Raw genomic sequence first — 22,104 nt, forward strand, 5'->3', positions numbered from 1 at the left:
TGTCAAATCTTTTCCCTGAAATGTCAAAAATATTGCACATTATTTATTATAAACGTTTTTATTAATCTATTTTTCAAGGAAAAGTTACTTGTTCGATTTTACATTTCTAAAGGATAACTCATGTTAGAGCTCAAGAAAAAAGCACAAACATAAACCAGAGAAAGGCGCGACCGTACCAGTGGTATTCTCTTGAAAACCATAAAATTAATTTAGTCCAATAAAAATTTATCCACGACCCTTTCTCTAAAAATTCCGGGCAGGGTGATCTGACGCTCTATTATTATCGATGAACATAAACAATAATTAGCAATTAGTATCTGATGCACCCTGGCGATTACAGTTTCATAAAGGAGGCTCGCGGGTGTTTTGCCTTCAAGGCCGGAATCCTTCTCTCTAGGGTTTAAAGCGGGGTTTTCTTCGTTTCGATTTCAAATCTTAAAGAAGGACCTTCGGCTAACCAGATACGACCCCTTCTGAAAGCAGATAACATAATGTCATTTTCTCTTTTCTCGACGCCACAGCAACAACCGCTGTTTCAGCCCCCGCAGCAGCAACAGCAGAGTAGTTTGTTCCATCCACAGCAGCCGCAGCAGCAACCGCAATTGCAGCTCCAACAGCAGCCGCAGCCGCAACAACAGCAGCAGCAACTGTTTCTCTTCACTGCCGATAAAACTCCTGCTAATTATAGTACCAAGTGGGCAGATCTTCATCCTGATTCTCAGAAGGTTCTGCTTCAGATCGAGTACGTTAACAATTGTTGGTTTCTCAAAAGTTTAAGCTCCCGCTAAAATGTGAAGGAAGAAAACAAGTTGTGGTTTTCTCAATTGTCATATTTGCTTTAGTTCTGAAGGAATTTGATGCCTGCTTAGATCAAGTTTAATTATATCCGCAGCACGCATCCGCAGAAGTGTGAAATTTATCCAAGGATCTCGGTAGCTGAAACATTAGCAATTCTAACATCATCTGCTTTACTGCGCTATTGTATTTTAATCTTATAGCTGCTCACGAGTTGCCTCTGAAGGAAATATGTAATCTTCGGTGTTAATGATATATTAAGCATGGATTTTATAAAAATCCACAGAAATTCAGCCCTTTTTCTTTTTTTCTTTTTTACGTAAAAATGTTAAATTCGTTAGCATGCAGTTTTGCTTAGTTGTCCATTTGTTACGCAGGGAGCGGATATTGGAGTATAGGGATGAGAGCCAGAGACTGGATCAGTGTGGTCGTCTCTATGATTCTTCAATTTCAAACGAAGGGTTTGAGCTTGATGCGAGCCACATCGTTCAGGTACTCGTTTATCTTTCGTGCTCCGTTTTACATCGTTTTTGCCTCGCCATGGTCTTTTGTGCTTCAAATAAATGATTTTTTTTGTTTTTTTTTTCACTCCAGAAAACTGGAAAAAGTAGTTGCTAAGTTAATTGGTACTTGACATGTGTGTTTGCTTTGTTCATTGTGCTTGTTAAATTGTGGTAGTTCTTTGAGCGTATAACTTAGTAACTGGAAGAGATTTTAGAGATTTTGATGTAATTTTTCGGTCATCTAAATCAATTGTAGAGCAGCTAGCAGCTGCATAAACAATGTTAGACACAATAGATGGTACAACTCTTAGCAACCGTTTGGTTAGCACTTTTCCATAGCATGACAATCAAGATATGAAATATCTATTTATATCCCTTTAATAACTACTTAGTAACATCTATTTCTTTTTACTATTAATTTTTATCTAAAGACATATACGACATTTCTCATCTAAGAAGTCACTTTTTTCACTCTATTTCCTTTTCCACTTCATTCCATTCTACAAATCAAATGAACCATATTAAAGCTTCGGGGAAAACTTGCAAGCCTGTCTTCAAAAGATGTAGGAGCATTTGAGTTTTCTTCCTGTTCATGATATAGTCATTCGTACACAGTGTTTTATAACTGTTTGTTTTATACGTATTGCTAAACTGTTTTTCTTGATGAACTTTTAGAAAAATTAGTTGTCCCCTTTTTCTTGATTTTATGATTGTTTATACATGGATAGAGACAATGACAGTTTCTTTATGTTGTTTGGTAGGAACTTGGGGGAATCAGCACTGCCATGGAACGACAGAAAACTTTGTTGCACGAATTGATGTCTGTTGTTAAGGATATGTTACGCAACACAGAGGTTGCTATTCGTTCTTTTATGATGTTACGTCCAAGGTTCCTTCAACCCAGTGGAGGGGGTGCTTCAAGTGCCACAGCCCCTTTGCAGACTCCTGGATCCACTGTAACACCTAGTTCAAGTAGCCAACCAACAACTACAACGATAGTGCCTGTTTTTGATTTTTATTACGGGCTTCCAAAGAAACCATCACCTTTTTTACAGCAATCAGTCTTAAGATTTGAGAAGTATCTGGGTGAATGCCGTCAATGGATTGAAGAGTTGGAGCAGCTGCTTCTTTTAGACTCTGAGAAAAATGGTTCTAATAACAGATCCTCGCTGTTGCAATCCCTTCCCAAAGTCATGACAAATGTGCATGACTTTTTTGTTCACGTGGCTGCGAAGGTAAAGATAGACTAATACAAAATTTTAAATCAATTTTTTTATTTAAAGATGATTATATTGCTGTTGATCATGGATATCATGAATTCAACTCTATCTGTTCCTATATCATATTTAAAATATAATGTAAATGATTTCAATCTAAACTCACTATCTATTGTTTTCTTCCTTTCTTTCCTCTTGATTTTCCCTTTTCTTCCCGGCACCATTTTTTATCTTGCTTGCTAAAAGGTATACCTCAATTATTTATCTTTATGTTAGGCTGTGTGAGTAATTTACTCTTTTATATCCGTAGATTTTTGGTGCTGACGATGAACTTGGAGTCCTTAAACATTTGAGTTCCCTTGCTTCTTGAGTTCTAGATTCAATGGATTGTCTAAATATGTAGTTGTTATGAATTTATTCTCCATGTGGGAATGCCATACCCAGCGTCATTTACTGCTTTCCTCTTGTTTTAGTGAACCGAGGACAAATTTAAAGTATACTCTGGATAAAGTTTTATAGCTAATGCACGTTTCATTCTTCCTTTGCTTCAATCAAATTATCGTATGGAAATCAAAGAGAGCTATCCCATTTTGTTATATTCCCTCTATGGTTAACAAGTTGTTAAATGCTTGCTTAGGCGGAAAGTATTCATCAGTACATTGAATCTATGAAATCAGCTTACCTAGCTGATCAACGTCGTTGGGGGGAGGTGAATGATCCCTTTTTAGAGGCTGATCGGCGAGAAACAGCAAGACAAGAAGCTGCCTCAAAAAGAGTTCATCCAACACTACACTTGCCTGCAAATACACAACCATCAACACAAGTTGCTGGGTTGTTTTCCAGCTCAGGAACTCAAGGGACGTTGACTGCCACACAGACATCTGCAGCAACCACGTCATCTTCATCGGGAAGTGGCCTTTCACTTTTTAGCACACCATCTTCTGTTCCACCTTCCTCTACCCCATCTTTGTTTACAACACCAACGACTTCTGCTCCACCACCCTCTTTGTTTGGTTCATCTAGTGCTACACCCCAAGCTGCAGCGTTTAGTTCTTCATCTTCCTTATTTGCTCCTTCTTCCTCTCCCTCTCTTTTCAGTAGTTCTGCCTCACCATTTGGTACGAGTACTGGAGGGTCACTCTTTTCGAGTCCATTTGCTTCAGGTACCTTCTTGAGTTGATTTGTATAGGATCTTCTAAATGTTGAGTATGGACAAAAACGTTAACTCGGAAAATAGAATTTCATTGTTGAGGGTCAAATAAATTTAAATATGGCTATTTTTACTTATATTTCGTTCCTCAGGTGCTGCAACCGGATCAGGGGCAAGCTTTGGGGCGGCATCGGTGAGTGAACTTCTGGCTTTTTGGCTTATGCTTAGACTATATTACAGTTATAATTTATAACAAAGCCTATTGCATAGTACCCTACCTGCTCAATTTGATAGAACTAAGCATTGCGCTTTCCTCTTTGTTTATGTTTTTATTGGTGGCTTGTTAGAATTCATATATTGAGTGAGCTTCTCCATAATGTTCTTGCAGAAATCATCAAGGCCAAAATCCAGAACTACTCGAAGATGATAAGTGTCATCTTATGAAATTGGCAGGCTACTGTTTTAGTACAGAAGAAATATATGCATTTAGTCTTGAAAATATCGGTGACATGGTCCGTGCTTTATTTGAATCTGGATTGATCTTGAGGGGCCGATGCTGGATTACGGACACCAGTGCATCTTGCGATCAGGTCCTTCCATGAAACAATTTGCATCAAGGTATTATTGGGTTCGTTTTCCTGTAACACAATCGACAGTTATACGCTAGATCATTTTTTTGTAATCACATTTCGTTAACTACCCAGCTTTTCAGGACACCTGACTTGTTGACTAGGCCTTGTAGTGCTTAAGAAAAATAGTGAACCTGAGTTTAGCTGAATTTCATTAGCTGCCTTGACAAAATTGGTTTTGCTGGCACTGCTGGCATGAAGCATGTTTTTCTGAAAGTCTCAAGTTTGCTCTTCCTGGGTTCCCGCTTGAGCTTGATATATGATTTATTTGTTTTAAACTATTGTAGTACTGTGTAATTGGTAGGCAGTTTGTTTTGCGTGCATTTAACGGAGATTTCAAGTTTTCAATATTGCATGAACGACTAGCAGGCACTGTTAATTAACCCTGGATGTCCATATTTCCGAGAGCTTGTAAATCTTGAGCCTCATACTCACCCGAAAGTGTCAAAGCGTGGAACCTGATAATGTTTTCCTTAGTGATAGATTATCACGTTTACTCGTTGGCGATTAATTTTAGAGCCACACATTTATACGACACTGTAAAATGTAAGCATATGAAATGCAATGATGAATTATTTTACAAATTATGTTGTACGCAATTTTTATATGGAGAGGGAATAAATTATGAACGAACTTCCAGAATTTCCAACTTTTTTGAATGATATTGGAATGCACAGATAATTAAAAAGAGGATAAATTTTTAAAATGTAATTGATCTAGACTTAAAATCATGTGCAGCTAAAAATTCATGCGCACAATTGGCATACTTATTATTGGAAAAGCATACGTGATCTTTGTACGTCGAACTCCTAACTGTATTCAATTAGTTCATTCATTTTATCTGTAAACGCATGTTAATCACTTGAAAGATGATTATCACAAAAACAAGAACCAAACATATGAAATGCATATCCAGAGCTCCTTTTCTTTTGATAGGAAAAAAACATTATCATAGAAAAAAAAAATACTAGTTCTAGTTCTCAATATAAGACTTAATTGATTAATTTGGAAAAATTAAGTTACTCAATTATTTTAAAGTATTTATATTTATCATTTTCTAAAACTAATTTGTTTTAGTTATAAATTGATATATAATCTAATGATACAAATAAATATTTTAAAGAGATCATATAACATATGTTATAATTAAATAATTTAGTATTTTTCTTTAAATTTTCCAAATTAGCTAATTAACTGTTATATTAAGCATTAACCATTACCATTGGAAGTATTATATACATGCAAACGCTAGAGAAGCATGCTCTCCCCTGCCTCGCTGTCATCAATTTCTGTTCTGCCCATATTCATTCTTAGACCATCCAATTCGGCTTGCACCTCAACGATCTTAGGGTGTGATCGATCTCCTGAAGAGAATACGGAGATGTCGTGTTTGGCGTCAATCCAACTCAGACCCGGCTCCTTTTGCAGCATCAACCCTTTCAACTTCTTTCTTATTTCTGCAACATCAGCCCATCTCCCGGCGGCAGCGTACAGATTAGAAAGTAAGATTAGTGTTGGACCTTGTTCTGCATCCAGTTTTGACACTTCATCGGCAGCACGAATGCCCACTTCCAAATTTCCATTCATGACACATGAGCTTAACAGAGTTCTCCAAAGTTCCAGATTATCTTCAACATAAGGAGATTTATTGATAATTTCTTCTGCTTCTTCCAGCAATGCTGCTCTACTCAATAAGGTTACCATGCATGAGTAGTGCTTAGGCCCAGGAGTCAAGCCGACGTTAACCATATAATTCCAGATGATCTTCGCTTTCTCAAACGATCTACTGTGGCTGCAAGCAGACAATAGAGACAAGAATGTCACTTGATTTGGAATCAGACCCTGTTCCAAAATCTCCTCGAGGAGTTTCAATGCCTCCACAACCATTCCATGGCGACTATATCCTCCAAGCATTGCGTTCCAACACTCCAAATCTGGGTTTGAAACTTGGGAAAAAACCACTTGTGCACATTCAAGGCTGCCGTTTTTGGCATACATATCAACCAGACTCCCAGAAACAGAAGTGTCCGTATCATAGCCCAATTTAACAGCATAGGAATGAATCATTTCGCCTTGTCTTAAAATAGCAAGATCAGCACATGCACTCAAAACTCCACTGAGAACATAATTGTCGACCTTGTACCCTCCATGATACATTTCTGAAAAACATCTAATTGCACCTCTGGCATCAGCCACTTTAGAATAACCCGTTATCATCTCCGTCCAGAGAACAGCGTCCTTCTGTGAGATTGAATAAAATGCTTTTTGAGCAGCTTCAGTGTCATTGTTTTTGAAGTACGTAGACAAAAGATTACTCCCTACAAACACACTTCTGTCAAATCCTACTTTGGTAACCAGAGCATGAAGAGGTTTTCCAAAATTGGAATATGGGAATGCGCCAGTTGCCGAAATAATGGCGGCATAAGTGTACTCATCTGGCTTAAGAAAGCACATTTCCTGCAAGTGGACAAACAAATGCATGGCTTTCTTCCCGTCCTTGTTCTCTGAATATCCAGCCATCATTGAATTCCATGAAACCAAGTCTGGGTTTTCCATTCTACAAAAAATCCTATATGCCGTATTTGTATCACCTGCATTGCAGTACATGTCAAGCAGGGCGTTTTCTAGATATAAATCAGCCGAGACATTCCTAACAATCACATGGGCATGAATCGATCGCCCAGATTGATAATCTTTCAGTTGGCTACATGCATTCAAAATCAAAGAATATGTAACCTTTGTAGGGGTAAAACCAATCCTCAACATTTCACTATAAAGACGAAGACTTTCTTGCACCTTATCATTCTTCAAATTACCCACAATCAAAGAATTCCAAGCTACATCATCTTTATCTGCGATCTCCTCGAAAACCAAGTCTGCGGAATACATATCCCCGCAACTTGAGTACATATTCAGCATAGATGTTTGGACGCAAATTTCATTGAGTAAACCAAGCCTCACAGCTTGGGCATGAAGTGACGAACCAACCAAGCCATCTTCCAGCAATGCTGACGCTTGTAGTAAGCTCGTGAAAGTCAAACTGCTCGGCCTCAGGCCTCTGATTTCCATCTCGTTATAAAGTCTGAGGGCCAAAGTCGCATTGTTTGGCACTCGAGAATAGCCCGCGATAAGCGTGTTGAAAGAAACGAGATTCCTGTGAGGCATTGTGTCGAACACCTGCTGGGAGTCCCTGAGTGAGCCACATCGGGCATAGATGGAAATGATATTGTTGTACAGAAACGGTGATTGCAAGCCTATGTCGGTGGTGGTTAACATCAAGGCGTGAAGTTGACGCGCCTTCTTCAATGAGCTTATGGTTCTGCATCTTTGGACGAGGACGAGAGCTGTTTGGGAATATGCTTCATACGGCGCTGGCATCGGCAGACAATACCCGCCGAATTAGGAAAAATAACTCAGACTTGTATGTTACGTTGCCACTTACCAAGTCCGGAACATCCCAAGCGATCCCCAAAAAAAAAAAAAAAAAAAGAGTCGTATCTCAGCAAAACGACAGCGCTGTGCGTGTAAGACGACAACAAGTGCCGTATATACTTCAAAGTGTTCGCCGCGACGCCTCTCCGGTTCTCCAGCTCGTGGAGTCTCGAAATGTCTACCTCTGGTGAACTCTTGTGGCTCTGCCGTCTGATCGATGAGTCTTTTCGTTCATACATAGTCTGGTTCCCTGTTCTCCAGCATTAAGGTTTCATCTTTCTTTTCTTTCACGCAATAACTGACTGGCTAAATCTGCTTAATGTTGTTCAGGAGCGAGATGTGGTAGTTTTGATTTGCAAAGAGCAGGAGATGGAAAAGGAAGTTCTGGTTGCTCTTTCTCAGGTTTATCTCTCTCAGTTCTCCACTAACTGTTACCTTATCAAGTTACCAAACGAACTTCATGCCAGTTCTCCACTTACTGTTACGTTAGCAAGTTACCAAACGAACTTTATGCCTTAGCATTCACTATATCCCTGTTAGGTCTTAAGAAAAATTCAGCTGCGGATGCAAGAACCTGTTTCTAAAGAAGAGGAAACAGTCGTGAAAACTGTTCCAAACGAAGAGAGCCTATGTGGGTTGAGCCGCCGTTCTGCCGCCCATCATTGTATGTCTAATGTTGTGACTAACATGGTGAGAATCGTGATCAGCAGCTCATTCAGATGCTATTGAATGTTGATTGCTTGTGGGATCATTGGAAATTGACCTGCATAATACCGGCCATATTGCTGGTAAACTTGCCTTTTCGTTTTTTTACCTCTGATTTTGTATTGCTTTTCCTGGCAGACGATTTTGCTCACTGTCAAGAGTCAATTTGTCCAACATCTTGCTGTCAAGGCTCTTGCTTTGATTACTAAGTTCCTATTCACAATGGTATGCGAAAATGACTATCTAGGTAACCTTTTATTTCTGACTGTGCTTCGTCATCATAACTACTAATGTTATGCAGGGAAACTGTTTGAATGAATTTATTCAATTATTGTGCCGTTTTTGGGAAGTGGCAATTGCTAGATCTGGGGCCGAAAACAACCTTGATTCGTCTGATGTTAGATTTAGGCCTTATGAACTGAAAAGATGTGATTGGTCTACTGTGGCTGGCATCAACCAGGTGTTACGTGCTGTATTTAAATATTTGAGGGAGGATTATGATGATGAACTTGTCAAAATGTATTATGATTCTGTCAGTTCTTGTCTTTCAAAGGTTCCTTGGGATTTATTACATCAGTTTCAGGGTTGTTTGATTGATGGCAGCAAGAAAAGCTTTTATATGGATCCATTGAATGTCGATAATTTCAGTGCTATGGAGCCTAGAATCAAATTTCTTGGAACATTTCTTCAGCTGCTCTGTTCTTTGGTAGACCAAAATGATTTCGTGGAAACTGGAGGTGCTTCTGTAATCGAACATCAGCTTCTTGTCACAGTGGTTAACCTAGTGCCCAGACTTCTTGAGTGGTGTCTCATCAAGAGAGGAGACAGTGCTGAATCATGCATCATTCAGTACTTCAAACACAAGCTGCTGGTATGGCTCATCTACCTGGGAATATTTTCCCCTTATTTAATAAATACAGATATAAATCATTGTTGTCGCTTCAAATTTATGTGCAAGCAGGCAAGCAGCAGTTATTATGAAAATTTCTTCTCATGATGTGGGGCAAACAAGATGATGTAAATTTTAGTGCTTGCATAGTTCGATAAAATTATTGATCTCAATTTCAAATTTCACCTTAGTGGGATGGTGGGACCCACTGGATGTTAACCTTGCTCCTTATGCCTCCCCAATTCATGGTAAAAATTGTTTTTTCACGGTGAACCTTATTTGCTTTTTACTTATAATAATTTTATCATTTTCTGGAAATTTTCAGTGAAAAGAAAAGAACAATTGATTCAGTGCTCAATTTCATGACGAGATAGTTCTCTTTTATTGGGTTTAGAATAGGAACAATTTTACAAGGACTGGTTTTAAGGACATAATGCTTTTCCCCCGTCTGTCATGACTTCATGATTCAACCTTTATCTTTTTATGAACCAATTACTACACTATGCAGATTCTAATGATCAGACTTCGTTTATACAAATGTCTGGATTGTTCTATCCTTCTTTCTTGGCTGGAACTCATTCATAATTACTTTCAAGAACTCTTGTGGCAACCATTAGCTCAGTTTCAATCTGATCAAAATGAATGTTTGGAAGGCTCTCCATTTTTGTTGAGTCTATCTGATGGAGAAGTAAGTGGTACACATTCCCGCCACTTACAGAGGCAAGCTATATTCCTATTCCTGGATTGCTGTTTCAGTTTGATCTCTCAAAAGGGAGATCCTGCAGACCGCTGTATTTGTTCAGGTTTAAACTCTTGCTTGGCCAATAAGTCGGATTCAGAGCCTAATTTTTGCTGTAGAAGGAAGGGATTGCTTGAGCTCTACAAGTGGCTCCAAGGACATCTTCCAACTGAGTTCTCTTTAAATCATGAAAGATACTTGGAGATATGTGTAACCTTCATGTCTTCATTCATCCAGCTATATCTTGGGGAGGTTTGTCTCGTCATTCCCTTGGTACTAAACTTACAGAATGTTTATAAGCTTGTCTGATGTGGTGATTGCCCTAAGAACATTTTGTTCCATACCAGATAACTATATTACATTTTTGGGGGGTCCATGTAGAATATTTGATTAACATAAAGATCATGAATCCGAAATTTTAAGTTTATATCCAACAGGGCAGGAGTTTCGCTGCTTGTGCTGATAAGTTATGTCAGTTGATCATGCTATTTACCAAGCATGAACACCAATCAAAGCTTGTAGTCTTTCTCATTTTCCTTTAAAATTACACAACCATTTTGACATTAGTTTTCATTTTATGTTTTTTTTTTAAACCTTTTTTTTTACATGTATATTTTACTCTTCTCTCTTCACTTAAATGACAGGATGATCTTTTGTTTGAAGTGCTATTGCAATTGCTTGGCACAACATCTTGTTTGCAACAACAGTAAGCAATTATATTTAACTTTATCCTTTTCATGTGAACTGCTGCATGAATAATCCCCTCTAATGAGTTATTGGATTTATGTAGGTATGACAAAAAGGAAACTGCATTTCATGACATAAAGAAAGATTTTCCCTTTTGTCTGTTGGATGTTTTCAATCCTGTGCAACTATTCCATCTATTTCTCTCTGAGGCAAGTTACTATTAATCTAGTGCTGATTGTGTCAAATTGTTTGAGTGGACAAAATAGTCTTATTATCTCTTGCATTGCTTGCTGGTCTGCAGATTCACTATGACCATCAAGTGCTTCTTGATTACCTCATTTCAAAAGATACAGGAATTAGCTGTGCTAAATATCTTCTAAGGTATTTTTCATTTGCCTATTTATTAATATGGTGGAAAAATTCTTAATTATGAATGAATTTGTGCTTGAGAGCTGGTTGGGTGCATGGAACTATTATCAGATCTTGTTGTGATGACGAGGAACCTGCTAAATCATTTGAGCATGTCTAGTTTTGATTTATGATGGTTGCAAGGTTAGGATAATTGTTTAATGATTTTTTCCTTGCTCTTGCGTTGCATAATTGAAGGAGAATTTGCTTTTGGTCGCCCATGTACACTTTTCAAACATTTATCTCAACCCCTGATTTTGAGGTGAAAGTGCAAATTTGAAGGTATAATGAATTACTTTTGCCTTTAAGATCATTATGTAGGTGAGCTCAGGTTCAAAATCCACAGGGTGCATGGTAAGTGAATTTTATAAGGAAAAGGCAACTATTAGTTAAGGGATTTTCCTCAGTCCTTGGAGTTTTGATGTAGTTTTCTTTTCTTTTCTTTTGACCTTTGGCCTTGTTAATGGTGACACGTCAATGTGACATCATGCTTTTTGACTTTTTCTGCCGGACAAGTTCTCACTTAATCTTCTACATGTTCCGTGATAGGTGCTTGAGTCTGGTAAGTAATTCATGGCAGTCATTTGTGGGATTTACATCATTTGGAGAACCGTTAAATCGATCATCGAGCAAGAAAAGGAGAGTTACAAAAGGAGATGACTCAGAGGTTGAGGCAGATGTTGCACCTTTTGTAATGGAGTGCAAGGATGATATCCTATTGCCTGTGAAGAATTACGAGCAAGAAAATGAATATGGTTTTAATCCCTTATATACAAACCCATGCAAGCCTGCCAAAGAATGTTTGCTATCATTGAAAGATTCTATTGGAAATCTTCATCAGAAGAAGTTATTTCCATATAATCCTGAAGTGCTCTTGAAACGGTATGGTGCGTAACATTGGATATATTTTTACAACATAGGGATCAGGCTAGGAGAAAGATGATGTGTGCATCTAAAGATTGATACTACTCTTTGGTTGTTTCTTGCAGTTTAAAGAAATTTCAAGACCTATGCTGCAAGGAAGAAGGATTTCAACATAAAACTGATCCTAACCCAAAATCGTGATGGCGAAAGGTTGGTTTTCTGACTTGTTAATGGTGACTATAATGCTTGTGGATGTAAAAATGGCCTGTTCTTCTGCCAAGTGTTTTTTTTTTTTCCCAATCTTTTTTAGTCCGCAAGCTAATGCTTGCGGGGTGGATCGAAGCTGCAACCTGGTATGCCCTAGGGCAACCAGCGTGCCACTACACCACAGTGGTGTTGGCTGCTTGAGTGTATTTTAGATGCCATAGCAGAAATGCTGTTCATTGCTTTACAGTCTGTGTACATTTGATCAGTTTCCTGATCGGAGGGTACTGATGCTAAAGATGAAGAGGGAGGTGATGCCGACGAACAGAAGAGAAAGATATTGGGAGCATACTCACAGAGGACGATGTCATTTAAATTTTTATGGAGGTCATTGAGCCTCGCCTCTGGACTTGGCTGCTTCTGGTACCTATGTATGGTATGTGAATTATTGATCCATGTCAGTCTGTTCTGAGCTCTCCGTCAGTCACCTTTACGATCCTTGCATGAATTTATTGTTCTTAAACAAATTGGCCAGTTCAGATGCCTAGGGAGCTTGTGATCAGGGAAACTGCAAGACATGCATTCAAGCTCCCTGACACAGTTTACATGCCTGTTCTTGAATCATGATCAACCGGAGATGTATCTCAGAATTTCTTCTGACTTCAAGAGGACAGTTCTGTAGGTGTCTTAAGCACACGGACTCTTACATGGACAGAGTTTTTATGCATGATGACGTGCCTAACAAGACTCCAACCACCATGCTATTGATATTTAACCTCTTGGCTTTCCAAGTTAACCAATTAACCCCCCACCTGAGGTAAGTCATTTGATCAGTTCAATCCTCAGCGTTGTAGTTACATATCCTTTGATGTCAAAGTAATTCACTGCTTCTAATATGCAGGATCTAACCCTTGCAAGTTCATTGGCGAGACTAGCGCACATATGTTGATGATGCGGAAATGCTGATAAACAATGTTCAAAAACCAAGACTGGACCGGATATTTCAGCGCCCCCCTCCCCATATAAAAAAAAAAAAAAACTGATGAATTGGTTTCTACTTTGTTCTAGGGTAGAGGGTAAACCAGTGTGAAAGAAAGCTTGTCAAACCGGCCTTAAGCAAGTGAAAACCAGCAAAACCAACGGTTTGAGATAAGCTTTGCCGGTATTTGTCAAACAAAGGTTAAATGCTTGAGCACCCCAACGAGGCAGCTACAAATGCCCACTCGCACTTGCTGTTCGGTAAATTCCCTTGGATATGTCGGTAATTTGTTAGTATGTCCCTTCCCAAAAGAGTACGTGGCAATATTGTGAAGAATGGCTGTGCCATTGATGCCAGTAGCCGGCGAGCTGACACGCATTGGAGCGACTGGGGTGTTACTGTATGGGATAGAAGAATAAAATATTAATGAATAATATACTAAGTTAAATTTGTATAGATCCGAGAAACTATCAAGTTTATTAAATATTACGAGCATTTCAATTGGCCTATTGAAATATAATATTTTCTTATTACGAGTCTCATATTGGGAGTCTCACAAATGTGATGTAATTTATAAATTTGAGGAGCTTTTCATGTTAGTCTTTTGAGATCAGACTTTTGTGTTTTTACTGGGAGCTCAATGTTTATGGAAAGAGTTACTTATGAAGGGTTTTGACTAGCAAAAGGCTAGTGAAAACTTCTATGCCTTCAAATGGGTAAAGCCCCTTAGCCCCAAAAACATATATAGTATATTGGTCCTCATTGGATGAGCATCCAATGCTCATCATCTAATGAGCAATCTGGACTATCTGAACGGTCTAGATTTAATATTATTAAATAATTATTTTAAAATAGAAAAAAAATTATAGTTAAGAGATTATTTTTATTTTTTATCCTATACCTATTAAAATAATTATTTTTAAAAAATAAAAATAAATATAGACCGTTCAGATCAGATCTAGACAGTTCAGATTTGATGAGTATTGAGTATTCATCAAAACTGATGAGCGCCTAATGTAAATTCATAGTATAGAAGGGATGCAAACCGCTTAACTATCTCATATTTTAGTCTAGGATTGAGGAGATTCCATTATAATTATAAGATACATCAAATCTATTATAAAAAGTGAATAGGAGTAATATTATAGATAGAATAATATCACCGAAACAATAGAGATTACCACGCTAACAGATATTTTGATTTTTGTACAGTTTTAGCAGAACTCTTCAGGATTTTTAGGGTCATGCCCATGTATTTTCAGACCAACCAAGCTAAGTAAAGATGCGCCGATTGAGAGAGGGAAAGGACGATATAAATTACCCTAGCTGGGAAAAACAACAAAAAAGACAAAAAAATTGCATAGGAGAGAGAATATCTGTAATAAAAGTCGAGATGGAAAAAGAAGGAATGCCGTCGAAGCCAAAGAAACGTGACGGCATGCTGACCAATGGCTAGTAAAGACGGGCAGGGCAGCTGGAAAATTGCTACTATGTAAAACGTTTAATAATTATTCTTTCTGTCCTTCTATATAATGAGAGCAGAGGTGAAGGCGAAGGAAGGCAGAAGGAGAAGTGGCAATAATGGAAAAGGGGAAGAAGAGGCACTTTGTGTTGGTTCACGGATCATGCCATGGGGGATGGTGTTGGTACAAGGTTGTCCCTCTTCTGAAATCAGGAGGCCACAAGGTGACGACTCTGGACCTGGCTGCTTCTGGTGTCCACCCCAAGCAGGTGCAGGAGCTGAGTTCGTTTGAAGAGTATGTGGAGCCTTTAATGGAGTTGATGGAGCGCATGGAGGCAGAGGAGAGAGTGATATTAGTGGGTCACAGCTTTGGTGGCCTCTGCATATCAGTGGCCATGGAACGCTTCCCCCACAAGATTGCCGCTGCTGTGTTCGTGGCAGCCTTCATGCCTTCTCCTGACCTTAGCGCCGTCTCTCTTATCCACGAGGTCACCTCCTTCCCCCCCACCATCTCTGTCTCTTTGATCACTCACCGCAATAGAATATAGATTAGGTTGTGTTTTTGCCACTTCATGGGAGTGAAGGTAAGGCGAGGCGAGGTTGAGAGCGAGTGTTGATTTTGGTTACGTTTTCAACTTCTCCTTTTGCGTGTTTGACAGCTCCTCCACGTGTTTAGTTTATATATTGTAAAAGTATTTTTAAAATTATAATTTTGATTTTATCCAAACCCCTCCATTCTTTTGCCTTTTTGGTACAAATTGCGACTGGCATTAACATGCATCAACATTGTACTGAGTTACTTCGTTTACAAAAGATTGTCACACATGTCATTTGGCATTTGGCAGTATCAACGAAGGTTGGATTCCAATATGGACTCCGAGATTGTTTATGAGGAGGGCCCCAATCCAAATGGGCACCTTTTATTTGGGCCCCATTTTTTGGCATCCAAGTTGTACAACCTCTCCCCTCCTGAGGTAATTCTTCAACTTTGCATTCAAAATCTGTGCCCACTGGGAGTGGTGTCTGAATGCCTCGCCGTGTCTTAAACAAAATTATGTTCAATAAGAAAATATGTGTGCCTAGTAGGAGGAAAAAAAACACTTCTCTCTCCAGAATTCAAAAATCTATACCACATTTTTAAATATTTAATATGTGTCATTATTATTTCGATTCAAATAAATTTAGCTTTTTAGAAGTGGGTATGAGCAGCTGGGAAAATTTCAAGACTAATGCCTTTTGAATGGTACGGCGCTTCATGCTCGGCGTTTTGTGTGTGGGTGTATTGATTTACTGATTTGAATGATTGATCATTTTTGTCTGGCTTAGAGACAAAAACAATCAAAAAAACGTAGATAGATAGGTGTATTATTTCCTTATAATAAAAAGGTTGCCGAGTGTCTAATGTGTTTAGTTATTTTCGTAATTTTATAATTTACTTATAATGAATTTCAAATTTGAAATGTCTCTGAAAATCAGTTATCGAATTCAATCCATCTTGGCAGTTTAAGTAATAACTACTCCCTCCAGTCGATAATATAAGATGTCGGTTAAAAAAAAATTGCATTCCAAAATACATGCTAAAATAATTAATGTGATCTTATCACTTTTGCCTATATTAAATATGAGAAAGAAAAGAGAGAGATGAAGGATAATAAAAGTGTAACATTAAAAATAATTTTGTGATTTCTTTAGGGGTAAAATAGAAAAAAATATATATATCATTTTAGGCACACATTTAATGACTAAACTCTCGTTTTGGTATATGAGAAAAGTTAATCAACTTCTTATATTATAGGGGGGAAGAAATAGTAAATAAATATAACAAAGATATGAAACTGATAGATACATTAACCAGTATTCCCTCTTATCCATAACATAAGAAATTGATTAACTTTTCTCACATAGCAAGAAATGAAAGTTTAGTCATTAAATATGTCCTAAGATAATAAAATTTTCTTTTTTATCCATAAAAATGTTAAAAGTTGCTTTTAATGTTACATTTTTATTACCTCTCTTCTCTCTCTTATATTTAATAGTAATAAAAGTGGAAAAAATCACATTAAGCATCTTAACAACGTCTTATATTTTGGATCATAACTTTCTTTTAACCAATGTCTTATATTATATATTGACCAGGAGAGTAATTAATAACTCCGTTGGTATCACTATATAGTTTAAGAACCTCGAAGATCTGTTATCAAAGCCTCTCTAGTACATATTTGATATTTAGAGAGTGGGTTGGGAGATCCTCAAAACACTTTTAAAATGTATTTTTATGTAAGTGGGCACAATTTTTTTCACATATTTATCTTCAAATCTGTAGAATTACTTCTAAAACGGTTGGATTTCACTCAAACATTTTTTTAATGCACAAAGCCGACCCATTCCTTTCTAGGTCAATGGGTCCATTGTAAAATCTCGCACAAAGCAAAAGATGGAAGCCTAATGGATAACAGATACATTAAGCTTGATTCCCTTGATCAGTAATTAAGGCCACTTAGAATTTAACTTTTCCCCTCATCACATCATTCATCATGAAGTTTTGGGTCGTCACTTTGATCTAGCAGCAGAGTAATTAACATTATGTCATTTAATACTATTATATTCATAAGCATTAAAATCACTGCGCCATTATTCTCTGCCAATCATTTTGCTTGCGCCCTCAATGCCCCTCAACCACCAGCGAAACATTGAAGTGGCTTTTCGCCGTTAGCCATGACCTGATCAGCTCGCAACCTCTCTGCCCTGTCTATGATGCGAATTATTGGTTTATGATGAACAAACATATATGTCAATGGCATTAATGGATGGGATGATTGATGTGGGAGCAGGACTTGAGCCTGGCGACGACACTGGTGAGACCAACTCGGCTCTACGGGGACGAAGAAGTGTTGGCACGCCAAACCAAAGTGACAAGAGATAAGTTTGGAAGCGTTGCTACTGTGTACGTAGTGTGCGAGGAAGACAAAGTACTGAAGGCAGAGTTTCAGAAGTGGATGGTTCGGAAACACCCAAATGCTCAACACATCAACGTCTTCGTCTCTGCTTCTGATCACATGATCATGTTCTCCAATCCTTCACACCTTTCTTCGCACCTCCAACACATAGCCTCCGCTTACCTGTAGTTTACCACCGACCATAGTTTGTCATCAATTCTTAGCAACTCGTCCCTTTTGTTTTGATAAAGAAACACATCATGGCCCGTGGATTTTAATCTCTCGGACCCATGACTTGAAAACTTATATGCTGTCCAGATTATTACTGCTCTAAAAGTAAGGTTGAAAAAATATTTATTTTAATTATTTATATAAGAAAGTACTCACTTGATAGAAAATGTATTTAATATGTGTGGTTAATATGATAATTTTAACAAATTATAAATTTAAAGATAAAATGCATCAAGACTTTATATTTAATATTAAAATAAATTCTTTTAGCGTTATTTATATTCATGACATGATAGGATAAAGGATCCAATAAAACTCTTTTAGTCCTATAATTACTAATTTGAGTATATTAAAAAAGTTTGTCAAGTTAGTTACTTGTAATAAATATGTATTTTTTTAATATCCTTACTAATCATGTGTATTAGTTAAAACTATTATTTAATTAAACTTTTAATATGTGCAACTAATACAATAACTACTTAAAAAAACAGATAAATATAAGAGATAAACTGGATTAGAGTCGTCTTATATTTAGGATCAAATTGAATGTTAAACTAACTCTTATATTAAAGACAGGAGATATTATAAAATAAAAATAGAATATGTTTTGTCCCATTTACAAGTCATTTTATAACATTTTCTATATCAGTATATAATTTTAATTTCCATTTATTACTGTGCAACCTTTATTTTGATGACAACCAGTGTATATTAAATAAAAATAAAATTAAAAAATAAGTAAATTTTAATATAAAACTAATAATATTTATATTTTTTGGAGATAAAATATGTTGAAAGTAAATCAATAAAATAAAAAAGAGTATTTATTACCACTGGTGAGTGAAGCCCACTAGTGAACCTGTCACGAACACGGAGGAGACAGGTATTACGGAGAAGGATCAAATGTAATGAGGGATACGTTGATAATTACAACTTAATTGAGGAGTGCCACCTAGACAAAGTTAGTGTTCTGTTAGAGGCTTAGAGCACGTAGACGGTTGAAAGATGCCAAATGAACATCGATTTGATTCGTTCTTATCTTTGATACCAATTCAAAAGTCAAGACAAAAAGTCTTTCCTAACAGTTCTGTAAACTGAAATCTTTTCTGAGTTTTCTAACAGAATTAGAGGACGTTTGGATTGATATTTTAAATCATTTTATATGAATATTACTTTATTTCTATTTATAAGTCATTTAGAAAAAATTATTTTTAAATATAACTCATTTGTTGTATAATTAATAAGCCTTTTTCAAGTTTGCATTTGTTGATTTAATAAACACAAAGAGAAAGATAGAGTAAATAGGTGATAGGAAATATAAAATATATTTTTAATATGCTTCTCTTAATAAAAGCAAATGTGAAAAAAATCAATATAATTTAATGTATTTTTTGTTTTCAGGCTAGAGATTTAAGTGTCTATAAATAGAAATAGAGTGATTTAAGATAAACATATGAAAATATTTTTTATAAAACATGAGCAAATTTATTCTAAACTTTCTCAAATATGCACTCAGCAGTAAAAAACTAAAAATTGTTTCTTCTCTTCCTTTTTTACACGTAGAAGATTTAAAAGGAAGGAGCTCTTCTTTTTCCTCGATGACAACCCATCCTAAACGGCTAAACCTATTAAATTAAACGTAGGAGGCTGGACGGTCATAATGCAAAATATAAATTTAGAGGGAAGCTATGCTCCGAACTTGGATATGCTATCAAGAACAATTAGTACGAAATTTTTTTTGGGCCAAATCATCCAATCGTAATTCTGAGTTTGGTCTCCAATATTTCAGATCACACCTATACTGAATTAGGAGTCTTCTTTCTTCTCCAATGCAAAACTACAAAGCTTGCAAGTTCATCAAGTCACAAAGCAATTCATTCCAAGATACTACTCTGCCTCTACTTGTTAGGCAAAAAGAGAAGAACTTTTTTTGATCATATTTATAAAGAAAAAAGAAATTTCTTTTCATGTAAATATATAATATTACTTTTCATTTATTATTATGTTGATTTTGTTTTTATAAATAATAATAAATATTAAATAAAAATAAAATTAGAAAACTGTTGAATTTCAATGCATAATAAATAAAATTTAAAATTTTTCTTAATTCATATAAAACATGACTTATATATAAACAAAACCAGAGGGTATGGCCTATATTTTGGATCAAGATATTTCTTCCTCTCTCTCGTGCGTGCGAAATAGAAAATCAAGCAGAAACAGAATCCAAGTCAGAGACCGTTTCTTCTAATTCCAAGTTTGCGGAAAGCCCGAAACCCCACTTTACTGACCACTCTTATTGCCGCCACCGAGAAACTTCGAAAAGAAAAACAAAAACGAAAGTACTCACACAGCAACGACATTAATAAATCTAATCATACTTTGAAGCGATAGCCAGGAGGGCATGGCACGGGTTCCCATTTGGTGCTCATCAGGTGATGAGCACCCAATGCTCATCACCTGACGAGCAATCTGGACCGTTCAGATTTAATGTGGACGGTCCAAATTTAATATCATTAAATAATTATTTTAAAATAGAAAAAATTATATTTTTAAAAAATGATAGTTATGAGATTATCTTTATTTTTTATCTTATACCTATTAAAATAATTATTTTTAAAAAAATAAAAATAAATCTGGACCGTCCAGATCTGATCTGGACCGTCCAGATGGGTGATGAGCATTGGGTGCTCATCACCTGATGAGCACCCAATGCAAATCCGGCATGGCACAGTTCTTGAGGCTTGGAAAGCATGGCCATATGATCTGCGCCTTTGATTTCCACAGTCTCATCAACCCCAAAGTTCTGGATCATCCATTGCTGAAATTTCAACGGAATCAACTTGTCCTCATCGCAAACAATGTAACCACGTGGAACCGAGCCGTATCCCTCCTCAGAGAAGTTGTTCACTTTGGACAAGTCCTCCAGAAATAGGGAGCCCGGCCTAATCAACGCCTTGGCCAATTCAAGATCCTGCAAAATTTAATTCCCTCTAACACAAAAATCCATCAACGCACAATTCTAGCCTAACGTGCAGCGTGGATTTCACTTTCGGAAATTTGCTTCCATTATCCTGGAAGTTGGGGCCTCTTGTGCACTAAATTAATACAAGCAGAAAGAAAGATACCTCCGTGGGAGAGAGTTGATAGATCTTGGAGGACAAGGACTCGGGTCCAAACAACAGGGTGGTTATGCTTCCGCATTGACGAAATTTTATGTCCGTCCATTCTTCGGCCGGCGTCCTCTCATTGTACTGTTTCATGAACAAAAGTCCAATCCAATCCAGGACGAACGAGAAAGCAGCATTCGATTTTCAACAGGACTTGCGTTAACGTGTGTGCTGTAAAGCGGCAGATTATTAATTATTTGGTGTTGAGGATGAGCGAGAAACATACCTGTTCCAGGACATAGGATGGTTTATGTTGTGTATCGGGCATGAAAGCGGCCAAAAAAACAGCCAGAGATACCTTGTCCGGGAATCGGTCAATGGCGACGGCCAAGTTCATGCCTGCAAAGCTATGACCCACAAGAACGACCTTTTCATTGGGAGGGAGGGAGGCCAACAACTTCAGCAAGGGCTCAGAGTAATCGGACATAGAAGCGAGATCTTCAATTTTGGCGGGGTGGATGCCGGAAGCCGCCATGTCCAGCACCGAGACGAGGTGGCCGGCGGATTCGAGACGTGGCTTGAGCTTGTACCAACTCCATGCTCCATGGCAAGCACCATGCACCAGGACATAATGCTTTTTCTCCATGTTTTCTGGACACATTTTAGTTTGGTATTGTGCCCCTCCTGGCTACTTCCTCGCTCTTTATGTTGAAGGATCAAGAGGATATAGAGAAGAAGCGGGTCAGATTTGAAGGCCACTTGGCGAAGGGGGACAAAATGAGAGAGAAAATTTCCGCAATAATTTAGAACACTAGGTAAATAGACTAGGTAAATATTTCAAGCTGCTGAGCGCACCTTGACCCTGGCCAACAGCTGAATGGACTTACGTGTGCTTCTCTATCAGAATGAAAGGAGTATACGACAGCAGAATGTATGGATGGTGGGTAGACAAGTGACATGACTTATGAGTATGAACCAAAAAAAAAAATAAAAAATAATCAAAATTAATTAAATAATATAAAGAGATAAATATATAAATGTATACGGTGGTCCATACACCCCACACACACACAGAGACTAAAGGACGCACAGAGAAGGACCTTAGTAGAGCGTGGAAAGAGTGGGAAGTTTGGTTTAAATTTTGTCCTGACTTTTTAATCCCTG

The 22,104-nt window shown here is 37.4% G+C and overlaps 5 protein-coding genes across 10 annotated transcripts; 3 read left to right on the plus strand and 2 right to left on the minus strand.

Annotated features, from left to right (window-relative positions):
• The first annotated feature begins 335 nt into the window (after positions 1-335).
• LOC114722187 (nuclear pore complex protein NUP58) lies at positions 336-4,642 on the plus strand. The gene is made up of 6 exons (XM_028908145.1): positions 336-742; positions 1,173-1,287; positions 2,060-2,533; positions 3,153-3,678; positions 3,818-3,858; positions 4,054-4,642. Exons 1-6 carry the CDS (start codon positions 492-494, stop codon positions 4,090-4,092), a joined length of 1,446 nt encoding a protein of 481 aa, XP_028763978.1. The 5' UTR covers positions 336-491; the 3' UTR covers positions 4,093-4,642.
• An 825-nt stretch (positions 4,643-5,467) lies between these two features.
• LOC114722218 (pentatricopeptide repeat-containing protein At3g50420) lies at positions 5,468-7,675 on the minus strand. The gene has a single exon (XM_028908181.1). It carries the CDS (start codon positions 7,670-7,672, stop codon positions 5,543-5,545), a length of 2,130 nt encoding a protein of 709 aa, XP_028764014.1. The 5' UTR covers positions 7,673-7,675; the 3' UTR covers positions 5,468-5,542.
• A 155-nt stretch (positions 7,676-7,830) lies between these two features.
• LOC114722220 (uncharacterized) lies at positions 7,831-13,743 on the plus strand. 6 transcript variants are annotated; one of them, XM_028908184.1, is made up of 14 exons: positions 7,831-7,966; positions 8,057-8,128; positions 8,267-8,416; positions 8,570-8,656; positions 8,733-9,302; positions 9,829-10,311; positions 10,704-10,765; positions 10,850-10,955; positions 11,048-11,127; positions 11,704-12,036; positions 12,144-12,228; positions 12,492-12,658; positions 12,758-13,039; positions 13,124-13,743. In XM_028908184.1, exons 1-11 carry the CDS (start codon positions 7,901-7,903, stop codon positions 12,217-12,219), a joined length of 2,085 nt encoding a protein of 694 aa, XP_028764017.1. In that variant the 5' UTR covers positions 7,831-7,900; the 3' UTR covers positions 12,220-12,228; positions 12,492-12,658; positions 12,758-13,039; positions 13,124-13,743. The 6 variants fall into 6 exon arrangements, with proteins under 6 accessions (XP_028764017.1, XP_028764016.1, XP_028764015.1 ...); XM_028908183.1 differs by having other exon boundaries at positions 12,763-13,039; XM_028908182.1 differs by having other exon boundaries at positions 12,492-13,039.
• Positions 13,744-14,521: 778 nt separating this feature from the next.
• On the plus strand, positions 14,522-17,974 carry LOC114722222 (salicylic acid-binding protein 2). Its single transcript, XM_028908190.1, has 3 exons — positions 14,522-15,151; positions 15,509-15,637; positions 17,495-17,974. Exons 1-3 carry the CDS (start codon positions 14,783-14,785, stop codon positions 17,786-17,788), a joined length of 792 nt encoding a protein of 263 aa, XP_028764023.1. The 5' UTR covers positions 14,522-14,782; the 3' UTR covers positions 17,789-17,974.
• A 2,202-nt stretch (positions 17,975-20,176) lies between these two features.
• LOC114722216 (salicylic acid-binding protein 2) lies at positions 20,177-21,765 on the minus strand. The gene is made up of 4 exons (XM_028908180.1): positions 21,227-21,765; positions 20,959-21,084; positions 20,529-20,804; positions 20,177-20,302 (listed from the first exon to the last, which is right to left on the minus strand). The coding sequence occupies exons 1-4, from the start codon at positions 21,599-21,601 to the stop codon at positions 20,177-20,179; spliced, it is 903 nt and encodes a 300-aa protein (XP_028764013.1). The 5' UTR covers positions 21,602-21,765.
• Positions 21,766-22,104: the final 339 nt, after the last annotated feature.

The sequence above is a fragment of the Neltuma alba genome, unplaced genomic scaffold (assembly GCF_004799145.2).
Source record: "Neltuma alba isolate B1F8T4 unplaced genomic scaffold, ASM479914v2 tig00012086_pilon, whole genome shotgun sequence".
Lineage (NCBI taxonomy): Eukaryota > Viridiplantae > Streptophyta > Magnoliopsida > Fabales > Fabaceae > Neltuma > Neltuma alba.

Bases quoted from the DNA above. Each gene is read 5' to 3' on its own strand.
- LOC114722187 (XM_028908145.1), top strand. From the start codon at position 492: ATGTCATTTTCTCTTTTCTCGACGCCACAGCAACAACCGCTGTTTCAG. The intron at 1,288-2,059 runs GTACTCGTTTAT...GTTGTTTGGTAG, and splicing joins ATGCGAGCCACATCGTTCAG to GAACTTGGGGGAATCAGCAC. The intron at 2,534-3,152 runs GTAAAGATAGAC...ATGCTTGCTTAG, and splicing joins TTGTTCACGTGGCTGCGAAG to GCGGAAAGTATTCATCAGTA.
- LOC114722218 (XM_028908181.1), bottom strand. From the start codon at position 7,672: ATGCCAGCGCCGTATGAAGCATATTCCCAAACAGCTCTCGTCCTCGTC.
- LOC114722220 (XM_028908182.1), top strand. From the start codon at position 7,901: ATGTCTACCTCTGGTGAACTCTTGTGGCTCTGCCGTCTGATCGATGAG. The intron at 7,967-8,056 runs GTCTGGTTCCCT...AATGTTGTTCAG, and splicing joins AGTCTTTTCGTTCATACATA to GAGCGAGATGTGGTAGTTTT. The intron at 8,129-8,266 runs GTTTATCTCTCT...TATCCCTGTTAG, and splicing joins TTCTGGTTGCTCTTTCTCAG to GTCTTAAGAAAAATTCAGCT.
- LOC114722222 (XM_028908190.1), top strand. From the start codon at position 14,783: ATGGAAAAGGGGAAGAAGAGGCACTTTGTGTTGGTTCACGGATCATGC. The intron at 15,152-15,508 runs GTCACCTCCTTC...GGCATTTGGCAG, and splicing joins CCGTCTCTCTTATCCACGAG to TATCAACGAAGGTTGGATTC. The intron at 15,638-17,494 runs GTAATTCTTCAA...ATGTGGGAGCAG, and splicing joins ACAACCTCTCCCCTCCTGAG to GACTTGAGCCTGGCGACGAC.
- LOC114722216 (XM_028908180.1), bottom strand. From the start codon at position 21,601: ATGTGTCCAGAAAACATGGAGAAAAAGCATTATGTCCTGGTGCATGGT. The intron at 21,085-21,226 runs GTATGTTTCTCG...TTCATGAAACAG, and splicing joins CATCCTATGTCCTGGAACAG to TACAATGAGAGGACGCCGGC. The intron at 20,303-20,528 runs GTGATGAGCACC...TGAACGGTCCAG, and splicing joins TTGCATTGGGTGCTCATCAG to ATTGCTCGTCAGGTGATGAG.